We start from the raw sequence: 17,478 nt of genomic DNA on the forward strand, positions 1-17,478 counted from the left end.
AGTCAAGATTCGAACCCAGTGTTCTTCAAGCAACAGCCTGCCGCACCCTAGCCTCCTCAGCATCCGTCGACGTCGGCAGCACACCGAAGCCCATACCCTTCCTCTTCTGGCTATTCTTGGCCCGGACATCGCCGTACTTCTCGTCGAAGCGACGGATGCTCTTCAAGCTGTCCATGTCCTCGCTGACGCTGGCGGCAATCATCTTCAGGGCCTTATCAAAGTGATGCTTCGCGAGCGTGCGTTTCGGCGGGAACACGTAGGGTTCCGGGCCGGTGTGCCGCGCCGCCACCTCGCTCTCCTCCTGGACGGCCGTCATGGCGGCCGCGACGCAGAGGTTCTTGAGGTCGGAGCCGGAGTAGAGCACCGTCTTCCGCGCGACGTCGTCGACGTCGACCGAGGCGTCGAGCGTCTCGCCCTTGAGGAGGATGCGGAGGATGGAGGCGCGGTCAGCCTTGAGGGGCAGGTCGACGAGGATCTTGCGCGGCAGCCGGCGGAGCACGGCGTCGTCGAGGTCAAAGGGCCGGTTGGTGGCGACCATGATGAAGGCCTTCGTGTCGCTCATGCCGTCCCACTCGCGCAGGAACTGGTTGATGGTCTCGCGGTGCGCGGCGCGGTTGCGCTGCCCGCGGGCGGCGAGTAGGGCGTCGGCCTCGTCGATGAAGATGACGAGCGGGCTCAGCTTCTTGGCGAGCGAGAAGAGGGCGCGCACGTTCTTCTCGCTCTGGCCGACGTACATGTCGTTGATGCTGGCGCCGCTGACCTCGAGCATGTTGGCGCCGCTCTCCTTGGCGACGGCCTTGGCGAGGAGCGTCTTGCCGGTGCCGGGCGGGCCGTAGAGGAGGCAGCCCGGTATCCTGTCGGTGGCGAGGACGCCGTATGTGAAGGCTTCGGGGCGGACGAGCGACAGCGAGGTCAGGAGCTTGAGGTTGTTCTTGGTCTCCGCGTCGGCGTGGACGTCGGCAAACGTCGTCTTGATCTCGCTGCTGTTGACGAGACCGCTGAGGAGCTTCTTCTCGTAGTCGTTGTAGTTACCGGACACGCGGAGGCGTTCGGGTTCGGGCTTCTGCATGTCGGCAGACGAGCTCGCGCCGCCGGAGGAGGGTTTGGAGCGCGTCGGCCGGTCCTGGGTGCGGTGCAGCTGCGCGGTGCTGTAGCTGCTGGACTCGACGACGTCAAAGAGAACCCTCCATGACTCGTCGGGGCGGACGGTGCCCTCGCAGGCGTAGAAGAGGCGGGTTATGTGGTATACGTCGGAAAGGGGGAGGATGGAGGTTGCGAGAACGCGGGGGATGAGCGAGACCTCCATGTAAGAGCCATGTGTGTCATCCAAGAGGAACTGCGGCGGCGAGGACTTTGACACGCCGACGATGCGCAGTTTACTCGTGTCTCGCGTTTGGCCAGAAATGCTCTTCAGCATATGCTGGATGTTTCGCAGGTTCTCTTGCAAGAAGTCATTGGCCTCGTAAATCTTCTTGGTATTTGCAGCGTCGGTGATCCGCTGGAAATTCAGAGGCAAAGGGATCAAACACTCCTCTGCCGCAATCTCCTTGAGCGTCGATGCGTACTGCTCCGAAGGATTCTCGTTGGATGAGGTGCCCACGAGGGTGACTCTCTTTCCAGCGCGCCACATGGTGTCTACGATGGTCCGAAGTCGACCGATGAGCAGCGCACCCTCGAGCGTCATGTTAAGCTCGACGAAGTCGTCCACGTGAATGATCAGGTTGCGATCCGGCTTCGACGTCATCTTTGTAGCCGAGTTAGCAATCTCCTCAAGAACGGCGTTGATCTTTAGGTTCTCCCATCGATCTACAGAGGGAAGGATGTAGTCCTTGGGGCCTTCTTTGATCTTTTGCAGTTCGTTGTCCATCGGGTTGCCGTAGCCGCCATCCACCCCATGATCCCGAAGGTTGACCCAGGCCGCTTCGATCTCGCCTGATAGATCCTCGTCGTTGGGCTTGGATGGCTCCTCGCTCTTGACGAGACGTCCGTTCATCTCGGCAGATCGGTATCCCAGTATAGAGATCGAGCCACGCGAGTAGGCACAGTCCTGTCCGATGTAGTCGCCCACAAGCATCGCCAACTCCTGCGCATCGAGGTGAATCAAATCGGCTTCCGCGCATGACGCAACGTGCTTCATGAGTTTCTTGGTATGGCTTCGGCCGGTGTAGTTCGGGATGTTGACGACAGTAAGGGGTCTCTTGAGCTCCCTGCCTGCGGCACTTGCGTCCGGCTGCAGGGAAAGCTCCGCGCACACAGCCGTGACGACCTCCCCGCGGATCCTGGGATCGAATAACCTCAATCCGTCACGTCTCAGCTTCGGCCGTCCCTCTTCGATGTATTGCTCGACAAGCGATTGCAGTACGCTGTCTGGATCTTGTGTTGGATCGGCGTCCGTCGTTGCTCTGGTGTGTTGCGACAAAAGGTTCGAAAGGACGAATTTGTTCGAGTATCGAAGCATGTCTGCGAATTCGGTGGTCGGCAGCGGCTCGCGAGAGCTCTGCAGGTTGTTCGAAGATCGCATCTCGTCAATGGAGAGACTCAGCCACTGCGATGCCTCAGCAAGGAGTCGGCTCCTCCTCTCAATGGCTTCGAGATTGCCCCGGCGCAGCGCATCTTGCAGCCTCGCTTCGCTCCAAGACGCATGGCTGAAGACGAGATCCAAATCTTTCCAGAGCAGATCGTGCCAGCGGGCGCCCATGTATCGATGGTGCCACAGATCGTTTGTGAGGGTGTTGATGCGGTTTTCGGGATCATACAGCGACACGCTGTTGTCGAGGAAGCTCTGCGGCAGCTTCACGGGTGGCAGCTCGTCAGCGGCCCGCGGCCTTGAGAGGCGCGCTCTCGCAGAGGCGAACGCGCCGCCTCTCGACCTCCGAAAAGCCGACTCCGCCGTGACCGACTCAGTCTTGCTTGTGTTGCCATCTTTATTTCTGCTGCCGTCCTCTTGCTCGCCGGCTGGTTTGTCTGGTGGTTTGCCGTCTTCTGCGCCGCCTTCGGACGGGCTCTTCCGCAACCTAAAGGACGGGTGGAAATGTCGACACTGGCTGCGATGAGCGACCGAAAGCGCTAACCTCGATGTGACGGAGACTCGTGAGGCTGATGCAAGGGCCCGAGGCCCTATTGCATACATTCGGAAGGACAATGAGCAATATGCCAGCAATTGGCGGTGTCGTTGCGTGGCAAAAGAGACCTTGTTTGCTTTCGAGCTGTCGAAGCCGGTACCATGCTTAGTGAGAACGGCGGAATCTCGGCAGAGTCTTCACCGACGCTCACCGAGAGTCCCACACCGAAGTATGTAAATCGTAATGAGATCATTCACGATGGATCCTGGACCCAGCCGTATATGACTCAACGTAGGTACTTCAATGAATTTCAAGATACGGCCATGAAGATTATTCTTGAATCCTTGGTAGACAGTTGTGGGCATGAATATTATGTACTTGTTTCTGGGGGTAAGGATTGGACACTGCTCTACGACAGATACCTTTCTCAGAATATGACGTCCTCCCCGAAATCTACTTCCTCAGTATCAGCTGGCAACTCTTTCACCCTCGTCCACCACTCATGCCAGTTCCGCATTTGATCTAGCAAACTCGTCGTCAATTCTTGCATGTCCCACTTAGGCCGTAGTGATCCAATCCCAGACTGTGTTGAAGGTGTGCCACGGTTGTGGGGTGATACCGTTAACAATGGTCCTGTCGTGACCCAATTCCTACTGATGTCGTTTCCTATATGCTCTGACCAGGTCAGAACCGTGGTGTCCTGGATCGTGAAGATCTCATTGAGAGTTCTGAGTCGGCGGAACAGCCCCGAGGAGGCTATGAAAGGGGTTTCTTGGTTTTCAAGATACTCTTGCGCCCCTTCGGCAAGCAGGCTGAACCAACGTAACATCGACATGACGTTGTCCCAGCCTCGAGGTTCTGTAGCCATGAATGAGAACGCTTCGAGGGAAGGCTGAAAAGCGTTGAGGAGCCAAGTGATTCGTCTGAGCACATGAACATGCTCAGGACTAAGCATGCTCCGTCCTAGGGCGTTTGCCCAAGCCAGTGTGGTGATGACCAAGGCAGCAATGCACCCCATATTGTCTTCGCTGACTTGACGAGGAACAGGTGACGATTTTATTGCCAGTCCAAGCGCATCGCATAAAACATCGAGCATCGCGTAGGCCTCGACATTGGATAGAGTGGCGTGCAGCACCGCGGGAAGCATCTTGCCAAGAATGAATGACATGATGGCATCGTTCTCCAAAGCCCCTTTCAGCAGGACGACTTCATGCGGTAGTCGGCCACGCTGGAGAGCCCCCTTAAAGTTATTGAGCAAGAAGTGAAATAGTGTACTAGGGACTCTGGGGTCGCCTTCCGCAAGCTTGAATCCGTATGACTGGATCAACGCTGCTTGTAATTGCGGGTCTTGCATCGGCGGCGAATACTCCTTGCTCACCTCCAAGAAGAATTTTTGTACGGGACAGATGTCTGAAGCATGAGCCTTGATGAGGGAGATGATGTTGCGGACGAACTTGACATAGCTCGGGTGTTGTGATTCGTCTGCAGCCATGATTTGAAGGTCAGCCCGCATTTGGTTCATGACAGCATTGAGCACTCTCTCGAACTCGGACCGCATGTTCTTCTTGGAGGCAGCGTCGGCTGTGTGTAGAGATTTCCGCATCCAAGATACCGCGTCTGAACATGGTCAGTCGTCTGTAGCACGGAATCAACTTGCGCAAGTACTCACACTCGAAAAAGTCACGATTGGCCGAGTAGCCTGGGTTGACGACGAGACCTGCTTTGTCCGGAATGAAAGGATAGCCCTGTCGCTGGAGCTGCTGTCCAAATCGGTTCTCAAATCTCAAGTAGTTACTCGGCTGTACGATGACCATGAGCCACAATAGTAAAAGGCTTCCTCCAATATCCTACGTTATGTTAGTTGTATTCATAGATCGCGCACCAGTGGCAGTCCTTACCTCCAGGTTAATGGTTGCTCCCTTCTGCGCAACAATGGAAAGGAAGAGTGGAAGATATTGGCGTTGTTCGCAGTCAAGCTTGCTTGGCGCTTTCCCGAATAGTCCATATTTAGTAGGTTTAAAAACCTGCGAGAGTGCCTAGGAATAATAAGCGATCGATTGGCTCTTTGAATCAACTCATGTCGACTCACCATCATTCCGCAGCGTACGAAAAGACCAATCATCATGCCAGATACCACAACGGATTGTTCAACACAGGATGTTGACACGCTTGAATTGCCAGGTTTGCCGCGCGGTTGATTTGACAAGAGACAGCGTGCTGCTGAAAGGAACGCAGCTGCCAATTCGCGGTCCAGCATCTAGAAAGGTGTCAGACACGTAAACGAAGAAATACTTTGAGCACGACTTACCAGAATAGCATCCTCAGACTCCAAAGTCCGAGAGGCCATACTGTCTTGACTATCATCTGCTTCGTTGAAGACTGACTCGATTCGACCAAGAAGACGTTCGAGCGTGGTCAGAGAGGCTTGGAGAAGCGTGGACGGGAAGTCTGCTGGCAAAGTAGAGAAATGCTGGAAGACTTGCTGTAGTTGATCTGCGAATGTTGTTAGTTCAAGTACGCTGAACGTCTGGCAAGTTATCTTACAAGGGCTAGAAGCAAGCCTTGCCAACTCCAAACTACTCGCATATTGCACAACCTCCATTGAGGACTTGACTGAGAACAGCATAATCTCCATGGTTGCAGCTTTGTTTGTAGCCACAATGGAGTTCATCAGGTCTTCGCTGACATTATGGCTATCATCCTTGGACAGTGCTAAAAACTGCTGTTGGATATCTGCTGCGGCAGAGTTGTACTGGTCCAACAGCTGCTTGAACACATTGGCCTGCCAGCTAGCCAGCGAATTGAATGACGCGGCGGACTCTTCGTGGACGACGAATCTTGCCAGTTGATTCCAGGCCCGCAGGTTAATAAGACAGGCTTCCTTATGAGAGCTAGCGGGAATAACCAATTTCTCCAGATTGTGGATGCCAGGACGAAGATCAGGTGGCGCTGCCCAGAACAGAGTACATAAGAGATCATGATGGTTCCTGAGAGCCGCTAAGTCATTCTGGTGAACGTTTTGTTCCTTAGAATATTGCCGGTCGTGGTTTGGCAGTGTGCGAGCTACCAAATTCCGGATGTCGTTGATTGCCCCATTTTGCCTCAGTCTCTTGATGGCTAGTGCCACGAGTTTGAGGAATATGTGGAAACACCTATCCTCAGGCTCGACATGGAGAGACGGGTCAAGGTGAAGGCTGTCTAGGAAACGAGCTGAGCGGAAGGCTTCTTCGTTGCGCAGATGAGATAAGTTCTGCGAGCCAAAGAAGTCGAAGATGGTACCGATGATACCGCTGCTTTTCTGCCAACCCCATTGATCGACCAGATAGTGACACCTGGACACTAGTGCCCGGCAGTAGTCATTGAAGCTCGGAGACTGGCGGGGATTGTCGCGGTATAGTTGGAAGACGCGTTTGAGGACTTGCTGGGGCAAGTTCCACCCTTCCAGGGGAACCAGGTGTCTCCTATCGGAAACGATCACACCATTATCGTCAAATTCGCACAAGGGTAGGAGCGTGAACATCTTCCTCCAAATATTCTCAAACTCTTGGGAGTCCATGCCACGAATGACACTTGGTTGTATCATGCACGAGTATGTGACGTCCCAGAATGTCATTCTAGGAATCCGAAGATATTCTAGGACCTTTATGAGAAGCACCCAAGCGTGTGCTACGAACTTGTCGGAGCGAATGCCACGCTCGCGGTATCTCAAGGTCTGAAGATCATCGTAGAGTTGCGTAACGTCGTCCAGGCCAATGCCGAGAAGCGATCGGACTAGTGTTTCTGCGGTTTTTCTGAGAAGCGCCTCCATAGCAAAGCTCTCTGTCATCAGCGCCGGACTTTTTTGACAGAGGCGGACGGCGTAAGAGACAACGAGGAATACATTCGACAACACGTCAGCCAATTCCCGACGTTGAGCCAAGTCACTGACATCTTCAGATTCGAAGCGCGTCAAGAAAGACTTGACCACATCAGACACCCGAGCGATGAATGAGGCAGCATCGGCATCGTTGGTGAAGCTCATCGCTTTTTGGACGTAGTCCAGAACAAACCTTGCCGCTGCTCTGGCATTGGGTGTGACTTCTGCAGATAGCGATGGCCTGAGAATTTGCTCGAGGATCCCGTCCATCACGATGCCGAACTCGGACGAGACTTGCTCGGTCCATAAGTCCCATCGAAGGACCATTTCACCAAGGCTGTAAGAAATTCGGGGTCGATAATTCCACACCTTCTCGGGAAACTGGCCATATGCTATTGAGCTGACCCGTCCACTGCCTATGAGTGTTGTCTCGTGGAAGAAGACCCCGCGGTCCAGGGGGAAAATGTCAAAGTGCTGTGTATAGTGTGTGCCAAAAGGACCAAGTCCAAGAAGCTGATTATCGTTGAACGCGGCTTTGGGCGTTTCGACGGGAGTTATCAACTCTATCGTAGGCATGGGGTCATCTGCGTGGCGGAAATGGGCTGCCGTTACATCGATCTGGATTGGCTGTACAGGCTTTCTCGGGCGCTTCAATATGGGCCTCTTGACTGCTGCAGGCTCAGGAGAGCCTCTAGCAGCAAGGCTGTGCTCTGACACTACTGATGATGTGTCGTCTAAGAAAGAATCCAAGTGCGCACTTCTCGATGACAGCGACTGCGAGTGATTACGCTTGAAAAGAGCATCGAGAGCTCGCTTCTTTGCTTGGAAACCGACTCTACCCGGTTGCTGGGTCAAATCTGTTTCAAGCTGAGCCGGCCTATTTCGGGCATCCTGCGTCTGCTGACTTGTGACCGAATTACTTCTCGACATTTGCCTTATCCGAGAGTGCGCCTCCGGCAAAGGCGTCAAAGGCGTTGAGCCCTCACGACGAAGTTCATCAGACTGCGTGGCGCTGCGGGCCTTTGGAGAGGATACAGCACCACGAGAGGAGACATTTGATGGTAGTTGAGCCAGTGGGTGTCTTCCACTTGACCCTGTGGGCTTAGGTTTCTTCGTCTGCAATCCAGGTCGAGGTCGAATCTTGCCTCCTTTCCACTGTTGAAGCACGCTGCCGGCATCTACATTGTCCTTCCGCGTGGCTAGGCGTATGCTCTTGGTTGTAGGACTGGATCGTCCCATGTGCCGCTTGCTTTGAGCTGCTCGAGCCGCAATCTTCAGAAACTTCGGCGCATCTGGTTCGATGACATCCAGAATGCTCAATCTTGGAGGAGGTTTCGCTCGGGCCACAGCTCGAGTATTGCTCGAAGTAGATTTGCGACTTTTGGAGAAAGGATCAAGGCGAGAAGCTCCAGAAGATCGGTGTGCGCTTTTCGGCGGTCGCCCGCGTTTCTTGGGTTGGGTGCTTGATGGACGGTCGTTCTTTTTCTGCCTTTTGGCGGGTTGTCGAAAGTCTTTCAAAGTCAATTGACGTTTTCTGCTTGGAAGCATATGGTCAACCTGGTTTTCTTCAACGGCGGAGCCACCGTCGTCGTCGTCACTGATTTCCATGACCTCAGATCTCTCGAAAGGCAAGACAGTCTGGATATTGTGAGAAGCACGTGTAGGCGTCTGCGTAGTGACCACATCGTCGTCTGAGTCATCGAAGAGAAACGCTGCCGCCGTAGATGACGCCGAGCGACCTATCCGTCGGACAGCCACGCCTCGTCTCGGACCCTTCTCAGGGGAGTCATCGGGGCGTTGGTACTGAGTAGGTTTGGGACGGTTTGCCTGTTGGTCGAGCCTAAGCCAGGATGCCGGAAGGACACCTCGCATTCTCTTTGCAATCGCCGCGCCGGCCTCCTCGCGGCCGTCATTCTGACCCTCCGACTCCTCTCCTGAACTGCTCTGGGCGTCGACATCTCCGGATCCATCTTCTTCTCCGATATCAGAAATGTCTGCCATGGTCAGGTCAAAGACCGGCGGTTCAGCTTCGACTAAAACCCGCCCCTGGAACTCAGAAGGAGATAGCACGTTGCTGTCCACGATGGGCAGGTCATCGCCTTCAAGAAATGCCGTTTCGGCGTTGCTCTCTGTAGGCAATGGCGTAGGATCAACCAAATGGTTGACCACAGTGGTTTGTACTTCAGGCGATGAAGACGGCGAAGAAAGCATGCCGTAAATCTCATCATACTGCTGAAACTGCGGACGCGAGGGCGAAAGCGCATTTGGGGCTGCCGACTGCGTCACCACAGCCTTGGTCGCAGTGCCTTTCCCTCGCTTTCGCTTTCTGGCAGATCGGTTTGCCAGCAAGTCGCGGTGAATCTTGTCAAGAGATGGCAAATCATCGACATCGGAGAAGCTAGTATTATCCGTATCTCCCTGACTTGGTTGGCTACTCGGTCCGCCGCGGTGCTTGGGGGACGATGTTCGGAGAGGTGAATCGGAGAGGAACGACATCAGCTGAGGACTAGAGCTCAGCGGGATGTCCAGGCCGTTGAACTGGCTCTCGTCGGTGGTTCCGTTTGGCGCATCCGCTGCGAGTTCTTGGCTGTCATCCTCGAAATCCTTTTCCTGGGAATCTTCCTCCGGCCGTTGACGTCTCGGGGCTGGTTCTGTGGGCATTCTGATCGGCCGGATGCCGTGTGACTTGAGAGTCTTGCTATACTGGGCATTCTCAATGAGGTATGGATGTTCCTGTATGGGTTTCCTTGGTCTGAACGAGCGTTCATACCGCACAGCAACTTGTCGAGCAACCTCCTCGTCCCTGTTGGAGCTTTCCACCCGCTGAATAGCCACCGGCCTCGGCTGCTTCCTCGACTGGGTCGGCACCGGAGAAGCAACAGAAGAGGCTGCCGAGGAAGCAAATGTAGGCTTCGGAGGCGAAGTGTTGCTATCGTTGGACTGCTCAACTGGAGCTGCCACCTCTGCCTCCGGGCTAGAACTAGCAAAGAGCTGAGCAGCCAACCGTCTCTGCCGGCTCTGTTGACTGGGTTGTGAAGAGGCCGCCACAGACTTCTTAGGAGGTGGAAGGCTTTCGGTGTCGTTCTCGGCGGGAAACTCAGGTTCAGGAGCAGTGATTCTAACATAGCTCGTCGAAACGGTATCATCGCCAGCCAGGGGATCGGGAGAGTCGTCGCGGTCGTTTGGAAGATACCTAGTCCTCGTTTTGGTTGTTGTAGGTGCCACTGCTTGGGCTGCTGGTTCGTCCAAGGTCAAGTTGAAGGGGTCGTCCAGCTCGTCCACATCCGGCACCGAAGACAGCGGCGAAGACGGCGGCTCTCCGTCAATAGGCTTAGACACCTCATGGTGGCGGTCCGTTGCTACACGATCTGTAATCGCGTCTGCTGGCGTATCCTGTGACGATTCGGGAACGTCCCATATGCTCTTCCGGGCGTGGGCGTCCTTCGTTTGCAAAGTATCGGGGGTGGGTTTCGAAGGTAGTTCGGGGTTCGGCAGCGACTCAAGATCCTGGCTATCGAAGTCGAGTTCGTCGTCCGAGTCTGGGACCTCGCCCAGTTCTTTCCAGTTTGCCATGACATAAAGCGTTCATCATAAAGAAGTAAACATCGTAAAGTATGAAGCAGTAAAGGGCTTCTGAGAAAGGTTGGGTGGCCAAAATTTCGGTCCGTCTTGTTCGATGCGGAAAGCGGTAGTGCTCTCATTACCTAAGTTAGTCGTACCCAGGCGAGGTGCAAATAATCCGATTGTTGAAGCAGACGCGTTCAGGCGGTCGCTGAGCGCGTCTGGTGGGGTACACGCTGTCGCACGCGGTGGCACGGGGGCGGGAAACCACTTTAGTCGATTGAGTGTGCGCACAGGCCCCGGCCTGTACCGAATTTTGGGTGACCGACCGCGACCTCTGGGTTCGCGCTACTTGAGCTATCCCGGGTGTATCATCGATGATTACATCACAGCCGCCGCCTACCTTAGTGTCAATTGCAAGATTGAGCTACCTATCGTGGCACAATAACCGTGCCCGAAGGATTCGTTCCATAACTCGACTATTCCAAGCCATTCAAGACCTCCAAAATGAGCTTCAGAAACGTTATACCCATCGTCGTGGCTGTAGTAGCAGGCATCTCCATCAGTACGCACCACTCCCAACCATTTGATACCAGAGTAGAGACTCCTGGCCCAACTCGAAAGTCGCTGACTATAGCAGCTAACTACACATTGAAGCCTGAGCTCGAAAGACAAGCAAAACTGCGGGAGCAAAAACAGTTCGAACTACCCAAGCCCGTCTCGTCAAGCGAACCGAATACCTCCGATTTACAGACTCCGAACCAAACAAAACCTCAAGCCGGCACAGGTCCAGAGAACTCAAGGCCGAAGTCATGAAGTTCTGAGCAGCAATGGATTTAACAACCATTTAATCAAAGAGCTGTCAGCCTGCTTTAAGCTGAAACAATTTCAATCCTGGCGACGGAAGACATCCAGGCCTATTAGGGGGGATATCACAAACCTCAGAGACCATTATAAGTCTCTCAAAGAGAGGCACTCATAACGAAAAACCAAGTTCAGGCAAAGAATGGGTTGTTCCGCATAGCTTATCAACTCTATGCCAAAGAGAGAACTACTAGAAACGATACGAGTCGGGATGATCGAGTCGCTGTAGGATACTTGACAGCACATAAGCACAAGCTGTGTCTGTTCAGTTCAATTGTACAATATCAAGAGCATAATATCAGACAGCACCCCAGGAGAGGAGAGTGCGCAACTAGATGCGTATAGAACTCGCTCATTGGCTGAATTATCTGGGTTGCGCAAAGGCTGATGGAAAGTCACCGACTTCGGCCGAGATGCGCCGTGATGTCAAGATCAAGTACAAATTGAATGGCTTGTATGCAGCAGCCAATTGAGCTCGCAAACCAGTGAAATACGGGTCCAAGAGGTTCACAAGTAATGCTCAAGTGACTGGGCAGTTCCCGAAGCACATTTACACCTTTAATCATTGACCACAAGGCGAAGCAATTGAGATCCCGGTCAAACGGCGGTATTCGGAATGAGCCGACAACCGAGCCCTGCAATGGGAGCTGCGCTGCTGCAACACTGGGCTACAAGCCTGCCAGAGAAAGCAGCAAACAGCACGTTGGTGCACTGAAGAGCTACCCGTAAAGCTCCCCGTCAGCCCAGACACCGAGGTGAAGGAACCGGCAACACCCCCCGTGGCCCGCCCCCCCTGTGCCCAGCACTCAATTCCATTGGATGGATGGCTCTCGCACAGGCCACAAAAGCATCACGTGATCTCCCAATCACCCAGTCGCAGCCGGCGTATTGCAATCGAAATTCCAATCATACGATTGCCCGGAACTTCTAGGTAGACCAAAAAAACCCTCTTCTTCCTCCTCGACGCCCATCACGAATCTCGCAAGAAACCCCCCCACCCGCGACGTCCACGAACCTCAATCGCTCCAATTGAGCTCCCTCCTCCGAACTCGACCGTTCTCCCTTTAGCGATTTTTCCGACGACACATAAAACCCCGACACAAAAATGTTGCGCCCGACCGTTTCCCTGGCCCGTACCGGCCTGCGCGCCCACTCCGCCGTCATCCGCCGCGCCGCTTCCACCCACGCCATCTCCAACCCTACGCTCGCCAACATCGAGAAGAGATGGGAGGGCATGCCCCTCCAGGAGCAGGCCGAGCTCTGGATGGCCCTGAGGGACCGCATGAAGGGCCCCTGGGCTGAGCTCACCCTTCAGGAGAAGAAGGCCGGTGCGTGACTATTTTCCATTATATTCCGTCGAGACAGAGAGGAAACGTGGTTCGATGTCGGCCGAAAGGGGATTGAGAGGGGTGAAAGGGAGATAAAGCCATTGAGGGAAGCTCGTCAACATCAATTGCTCGAGAGGAGGGAGGCATCTTATATATGCCATCCGATGCTCTCTCTCTCAATTGGCTTTTTTTGATGCCCGAACCCCAGACGAACCTCACATCCATCCCCCCCATCCCTGTGCATATGCATTGCGTCACATCGAGAAACCTCACAAAAAAACTAACGCAAATTGTCTCAACAGCCTACTGGATTGCCTTTGGCCCTCACGGTCCCCGCTCCGGTACCCCCGCCGGCGAGACCGGCCGCGTCTTCTGGGGCGTCATGGCCGCCGTCGCCGCCAGCTTGGCCATCTTCTCCACCGTCCGCATGTTCGCCGGCCCTGCTCCCGACACCATGACCAAGGAGTACCAGGAGGCTTCCAACGAGTTCCTCAAGGTATGTAGCATACACACGCTGGCAATCTTTCACTGCCGTCCTCGAATGGGGGACATGTCGGCGTCGACGTCGAAAACAAAAATACATCAGATGGCTAACCAACTCTTCCACTCGCGTACAGAAACAAAATTCCGACCCCCTCACTGGTCTCTCCTCCGAGGGCTACTCCGGCAAGGGCATGGTCCAGTCTCCTCCCAAGGCTTAAACTCCCTCCCCGATATCCCGTTACCCTTCCCTATCTCGTCTCTTAGAATCACGAATCACAAATTCGACGCACACCATGGCAGTTTTGCCCATGTATTAAATGACTACTAGTAGAAGGCTGGCTGGCATGGGCTGAGGGGGCTTTGCGACGTGACTCGAGGACAACCCAATCTGCTTGGTGTAAATACTGTACTAAAAGAGCTGAATTCCAAGCAAATTTCCATTTGTTCCTTTAAACAAAGCTGCCCCTTAATGTCGTGTCTAGACATGTGGTGATTCACGTTTATCTCACGAACCTTCAACTCTTGGTCTTGTAAGTAATATTCTCCCTTGTATGGAAAGATATCACAGTTCACAGGCTGCCAATGGGTGCCTCTTCACTTGTGATCCAATGTAAGGTAACCATGACGAGGAGCTTGGAAGAACAGGTAGTAAATCTATTGGGTTTGGTTTCTAGAAACACAGTGCTTTTGCATAACTCATGACAATTGTGATTAGCTTGGTAAGTAAGTCTGCTTCTCTTTCCCCTTCTCTAGTTGTCTTCCACTATTCATGGCCCTCTTCCTCTTTACTGTAACAGCACTGTTTAGGAGTGCTGGGAGATGGGTGACTCCAAGCCAAGCACCTATACACTGTTAGTCTCATAAATCCTGTTATTGTATACGGAAACCTTACCAAAGCAGATCTGCTGGGAATGTAGACGTGGGTCCAGTTCTTGCGGTTGTTCCACTCCATGGCAGTGGTGAAGAATCGAGTTCCCTCATCCACCCGCGCGTGACCTCCAAAGTCTTTGGAGTCAGTGTTAAGAATAACCTTGTAAGAGCCGGGCACATCAATGCCGATTCTGTAGTCGGCGAAGCTCTCAGTGGGATGGAAGTTGAAAATGAAGACTACGCCAGCCCTCTCGAAAACAATGACCTTGTCGTTCTCGTTCTTGAGAGAGATGTACGCCTGAGGCGCAGCCAACCAGCCGTACTTGCCCTCGGTGGTGTTCATTGCGCGATCAAAGTTGTTCAAAAATTGGTATCGAAGCAAATGATCATCAGTGAGGTTCAGCTGGCGTCTAGCATACCAGAACGAGTTCTGGTTGCCCTCGCGCGGGAAGTCAAGCCACTCAGGATGGCCAAATTCGTTGCCCTCAAAGTTGAGATAGCCTTCGCCGCCGAGACCGTGGGTCAACAGACGAATCATCTTGTGGAGGGCCATGCCGCGGTCAATGACTGGCGTCAAGGGGGTCAAGGTTGACATGTTTGTGTACATCTCGGCATCGCAAAGATGGAACATGAGGGTCTTGTCACCCACAAGCCTGATCCCAGTTAGCTTCAAGTACCATGAGTTTAGTACAAAGGGTGAACGTACGCCTGGTCGTGACTTTCAGCATAGGCAATAGTCTTCTCTCCATGTCTCCGGTTCGTCAGAGTGAAGCAGATGTTGCCAATGTCCCAGTTCTCGTCCTTTGTCTCCTTGAGGATCTTAATCCACATATCCGGGACAGCCATGGCGAGTCGATAATCGAAGCCAACGCCACCGAGAGAGAGCGGCAGGCAAAGAGCCGGCATACCCGAAACATCCTCAGCGATGGTAATAACCTCCGGGTACAATGAGTGCAGCAGTTCGTTCGCAACCATGAGGTATGCAATCGCTTCCTCATCAGCGTCCGGCCCAAAGTACTCGTGGTAGCCACCAGAGAATCCACTGTATTTGGTAGTTGTTAGCGAGGAATGGCCAAGGACTGGTCTCAAACATGTTGAGCACTTACGTTCCGATACCGTGGTGCTGGTAGAGCATGCTCGTCACACCGTCAAAACGGAAACCATCAAAGTGGTACTCATCCATCCAGAACCGCAGGTTGCTGAGCAAGAATCTCATCACTTCGTGATGACCGTAGTTGAACAGCCTGCTGTCCCACAGCTCGTGGCGGCCACGTCCTCCCTCGTGAAAGTATTGATGGTCTGTGCCGTCAAATTCGTTCAGTCCATCCAAAACATTCTTGGAGGCATGGCTGTGAACAACATCGAGAAGCACAGTGATTCCCATGCTGTGAGCCACGTCGACCAATTCCTTGAGGTCTTCCGGTGGTCCGTAACGGCTGCTAGCGGCGAAGAAGTTGTTGATCTGGTACCCAAAGCTGGCATAGTAGGCATGCTCCATAACTGCCATAAGCTGGATAACGTTGTATCCGAGATCTCGGATTCTGGGCAGCATGTTTTGCCTGAACTCCTTGTAAGTTGCAACGCGCAACTCGGGTGATGAGATTCCCACATGGGCCTCGTATACGCGTGCGCTGCGAGGCTTTTGCGGCCTCGGGTACTTGAACTCGTACTTTTCTCCCGCAGGAGGATTCCAGAAACGAGCATCGTAAGCTGGAGATACGGACAGATCTTGCGTCACGTACTTGATCCACGCAGGGAGCCGGTCGACGCGCTCGCCACTAGGAAGTTGCAAGGAAATCTATAATGATGTGAGCCCAACCACGCCTCAAAAATACGGTGAAATGAGCGTACCTTGACTTTGGAGTTGTGAGGGATTGCAGCCTGGCCGTTGTTTGCGGGAAGAGTAATTTCGAAAACTCCGAAGTCATTCTTCTTCATCTCATGAGAGTTCCGGTCCCAATTGTCTGTTGACGCCCAATCAGCGTGTGCCAGTATACTAGATGCGACTCAACTCACTGAAGTCACCAGTCAGGAAAGCCTGAGTGGCGTTGGGTGCCCATTCTCGATAAATAATGTTGTTGTCATGGTCGACATTGAATCCAAAGAGTGAGGTGCCCTATTCATTCACCTTAGCTCTTGGAGGGAAATAATGAGCTCACTTGACTTACCTTGGAGAACTTCTCAAGCCCACCTTCAGTGTCATTGATCTTCTTGATCCAGTCCTGAGCGCGGGAGTAGCGCCTCTTCAAGGATTCCTGAAAAGGCGACAGCCAGGGGTCAAGCTTGACAACGCCTGACATATTTTAGACAATGGCCCTACAAGGAGATATGATGAGGAAGCTTACCAGTGCCGTCGGTTGGGAAGCCATCGGCAGCACCGCTCAGTCCGTCCAGAGCGATGGTATTGGCAGAGTTCTGAGCAACGGCGGCCATGTTGATTGATGGCGATGGAGCTTGCGGTGGTAAGACGAAGTTGATGGTGCGGGGCAGAACCGCGGTTGTTTGAGCTGAACTCGATCTAAAGCAGAGCAGATAAAGCACGTCAGGTGTCGTTCAGAGATGGTCGGCAATGTGAAGCAGGGTAAGGTGAGAAAGGAAGAGGCAGCGAGGGGTGGGATTGGAAGCAATGGAAAGCTCCCCGCACAAAATGTTGAGGTAAGGTGAGGTGAGGTAAGGTAAGGTAGGACAGTTATGTGACGGCAGAGCCAAGCAAGTACCTGAGCTCGATGGAGATTTCACGCCTTTCCTAACGTAGGTCGGTAGGGGTCTGGAGCTAAGCAAGGAATGCGCAGATGAGGAGCAATCTCTGCAGGAATTGAGCGAGTCTGGGGTTCTCGATCAAGCGTTGGACGTTGAATTTGGTGTAGAGAAGAGGTCGGCCAACGGTGTCGAGGAGGAAGATGCAAGGGAGAGAAATAAACACAGATGAATGCTTTCTTGGACAAATGCCAGTGACAGTCTGTTTGGATTGCCTGATAATTCCCCCGCACTGCCGGGATAAGCTTGGGATGGGTTTAACCTTCCAAACCACAGAACTAAAGATGGGAAGGGAGAGCTCAAGGTATATCAATTGGCGCTGTGCATGATATGACGTCGTGGGGCAACGCAGCTGGGAGCTCGCATCTCGCAAAAGCAGCCCGGTCAGTACACTATGCTAAGGTAGCCCAAAGTATTACCCCATACATCTCGATAGGATGAAGCACCACCAGTGGTACCCACGGGGCAAAGGTCCAGGCCTTCCTCTCATCACCTCACTGATGGTTGGCCTGGCTGGTGCGACCAATTCAACGAGAATTGCTGCTCCATCGGAAGTGACAGGACGCTAAGGCAAGGTAGGAACGAGAAAAAATATGCTGCCGCCACTCGAGAACCCCTCCCTGGGGATGCCTGTTTGGTGCATCTCAATTCTCAACAACAAAAAAATTCACCGGCCGAATCAAAACGGGGTTGATGG

General features: G+C 53.5%; 3 protein-coding genes across 3 annotated transcripts; 1 reads left to right on the forward strand and 2 right to left on the reverse strand.

Moving 5' to 3' along the window:
• Window positions 1-25: 25 nt before the first annotated feature.
• Window positions 26-10,654, reverse strand: HER10_EVM0007310 (Mus7/MMS22 family protein; the record flags this gene model as incomplete). Its single annotated transcript, XM_035476869.1, has 9 exons — window positions 5,607-10,654; window positions 5,371-5,555; window positions 5,152-5,319; window positions 4,961-5,098; window positions 4,732-4,909; window positions 3,502-4,679; window positions 2,920-3,040; window positions 1,913-2,862; window positions 26-1,846 (listed from the first exon to the last, which is right to left on the reverse strand). The coding sequence occupies exons 1-9, from the start codon at window positions 10,489-10,491 to the stop codon at window positions 26-28; spliced, it is 9,624 nt and encodes a 3,207-aa protein (XP_035329590.1). The 5' UTR covers window positions 10,492-10,654.
• A 1,794-nt stretch (window positions 10,655-12,448) lies between these two features.
• On the forward strand, window positions 12,449-13,372 carry HER10_EVM0003622 (cytochrome c oxidase polypeptide 5; the record flags this gene model as incomplete). Its single annotated transcript, XM_035473290.1, has 3 exons — window positions 12,449-12,671; window positions 12,974-13,167; window positions 13,289-13,372. The coding sequence occupies 3 exons, from the start codon at window positions 12,449-12,451 to the stop codon at window positions 13,370-13,372; spliced, it is 501 nt and encodes a 166-aa protein (XP_035329112.1).
• Window positions 13,373-13,957: 585 nt separating this feature from the next.
• Window positions 13,958-16,457, reverse strand: HER10_EVM0009019 (alpha amylase; the record flags this gene model as incomplete). Its single annotated transcript, XM_035478522.1, has 8 exons — window positions 13,958-13,996; window positions 14,047-14,677; window positions 14,731-15,066; window positions 15,131-15,822; window positions 15,876-15,988; window positions 16,041-16,140; window positions 16,193-16,317; window positions 16,370-16,457. 8 exons carry the CDS (start codon window positions 16,455-16,457, stop codon window positions 13,958-13,960), a joined length of 2,124 nt encoding a protein of 707 aa, XP_035329797.1.
• Window positions 16,458-17,478: the final 1,021 nt, after the last annotated feature.

The sequence above is a fragment of the Colletotrichum scovillei genome, assembly GCF_011075155.1.
Source record: "Colletotrichum scovillei strain TJNH1 chromosome Unknown Contig00009, whole genome shotgun sequence".
Classification (NCBI taxonomy): Eukaryota; Fungi; Ascomycota; class Sordariomycetes; order Glomerellales; family Glomerellaceae; genus Colletotrichum; species Colletotrichum scovillei.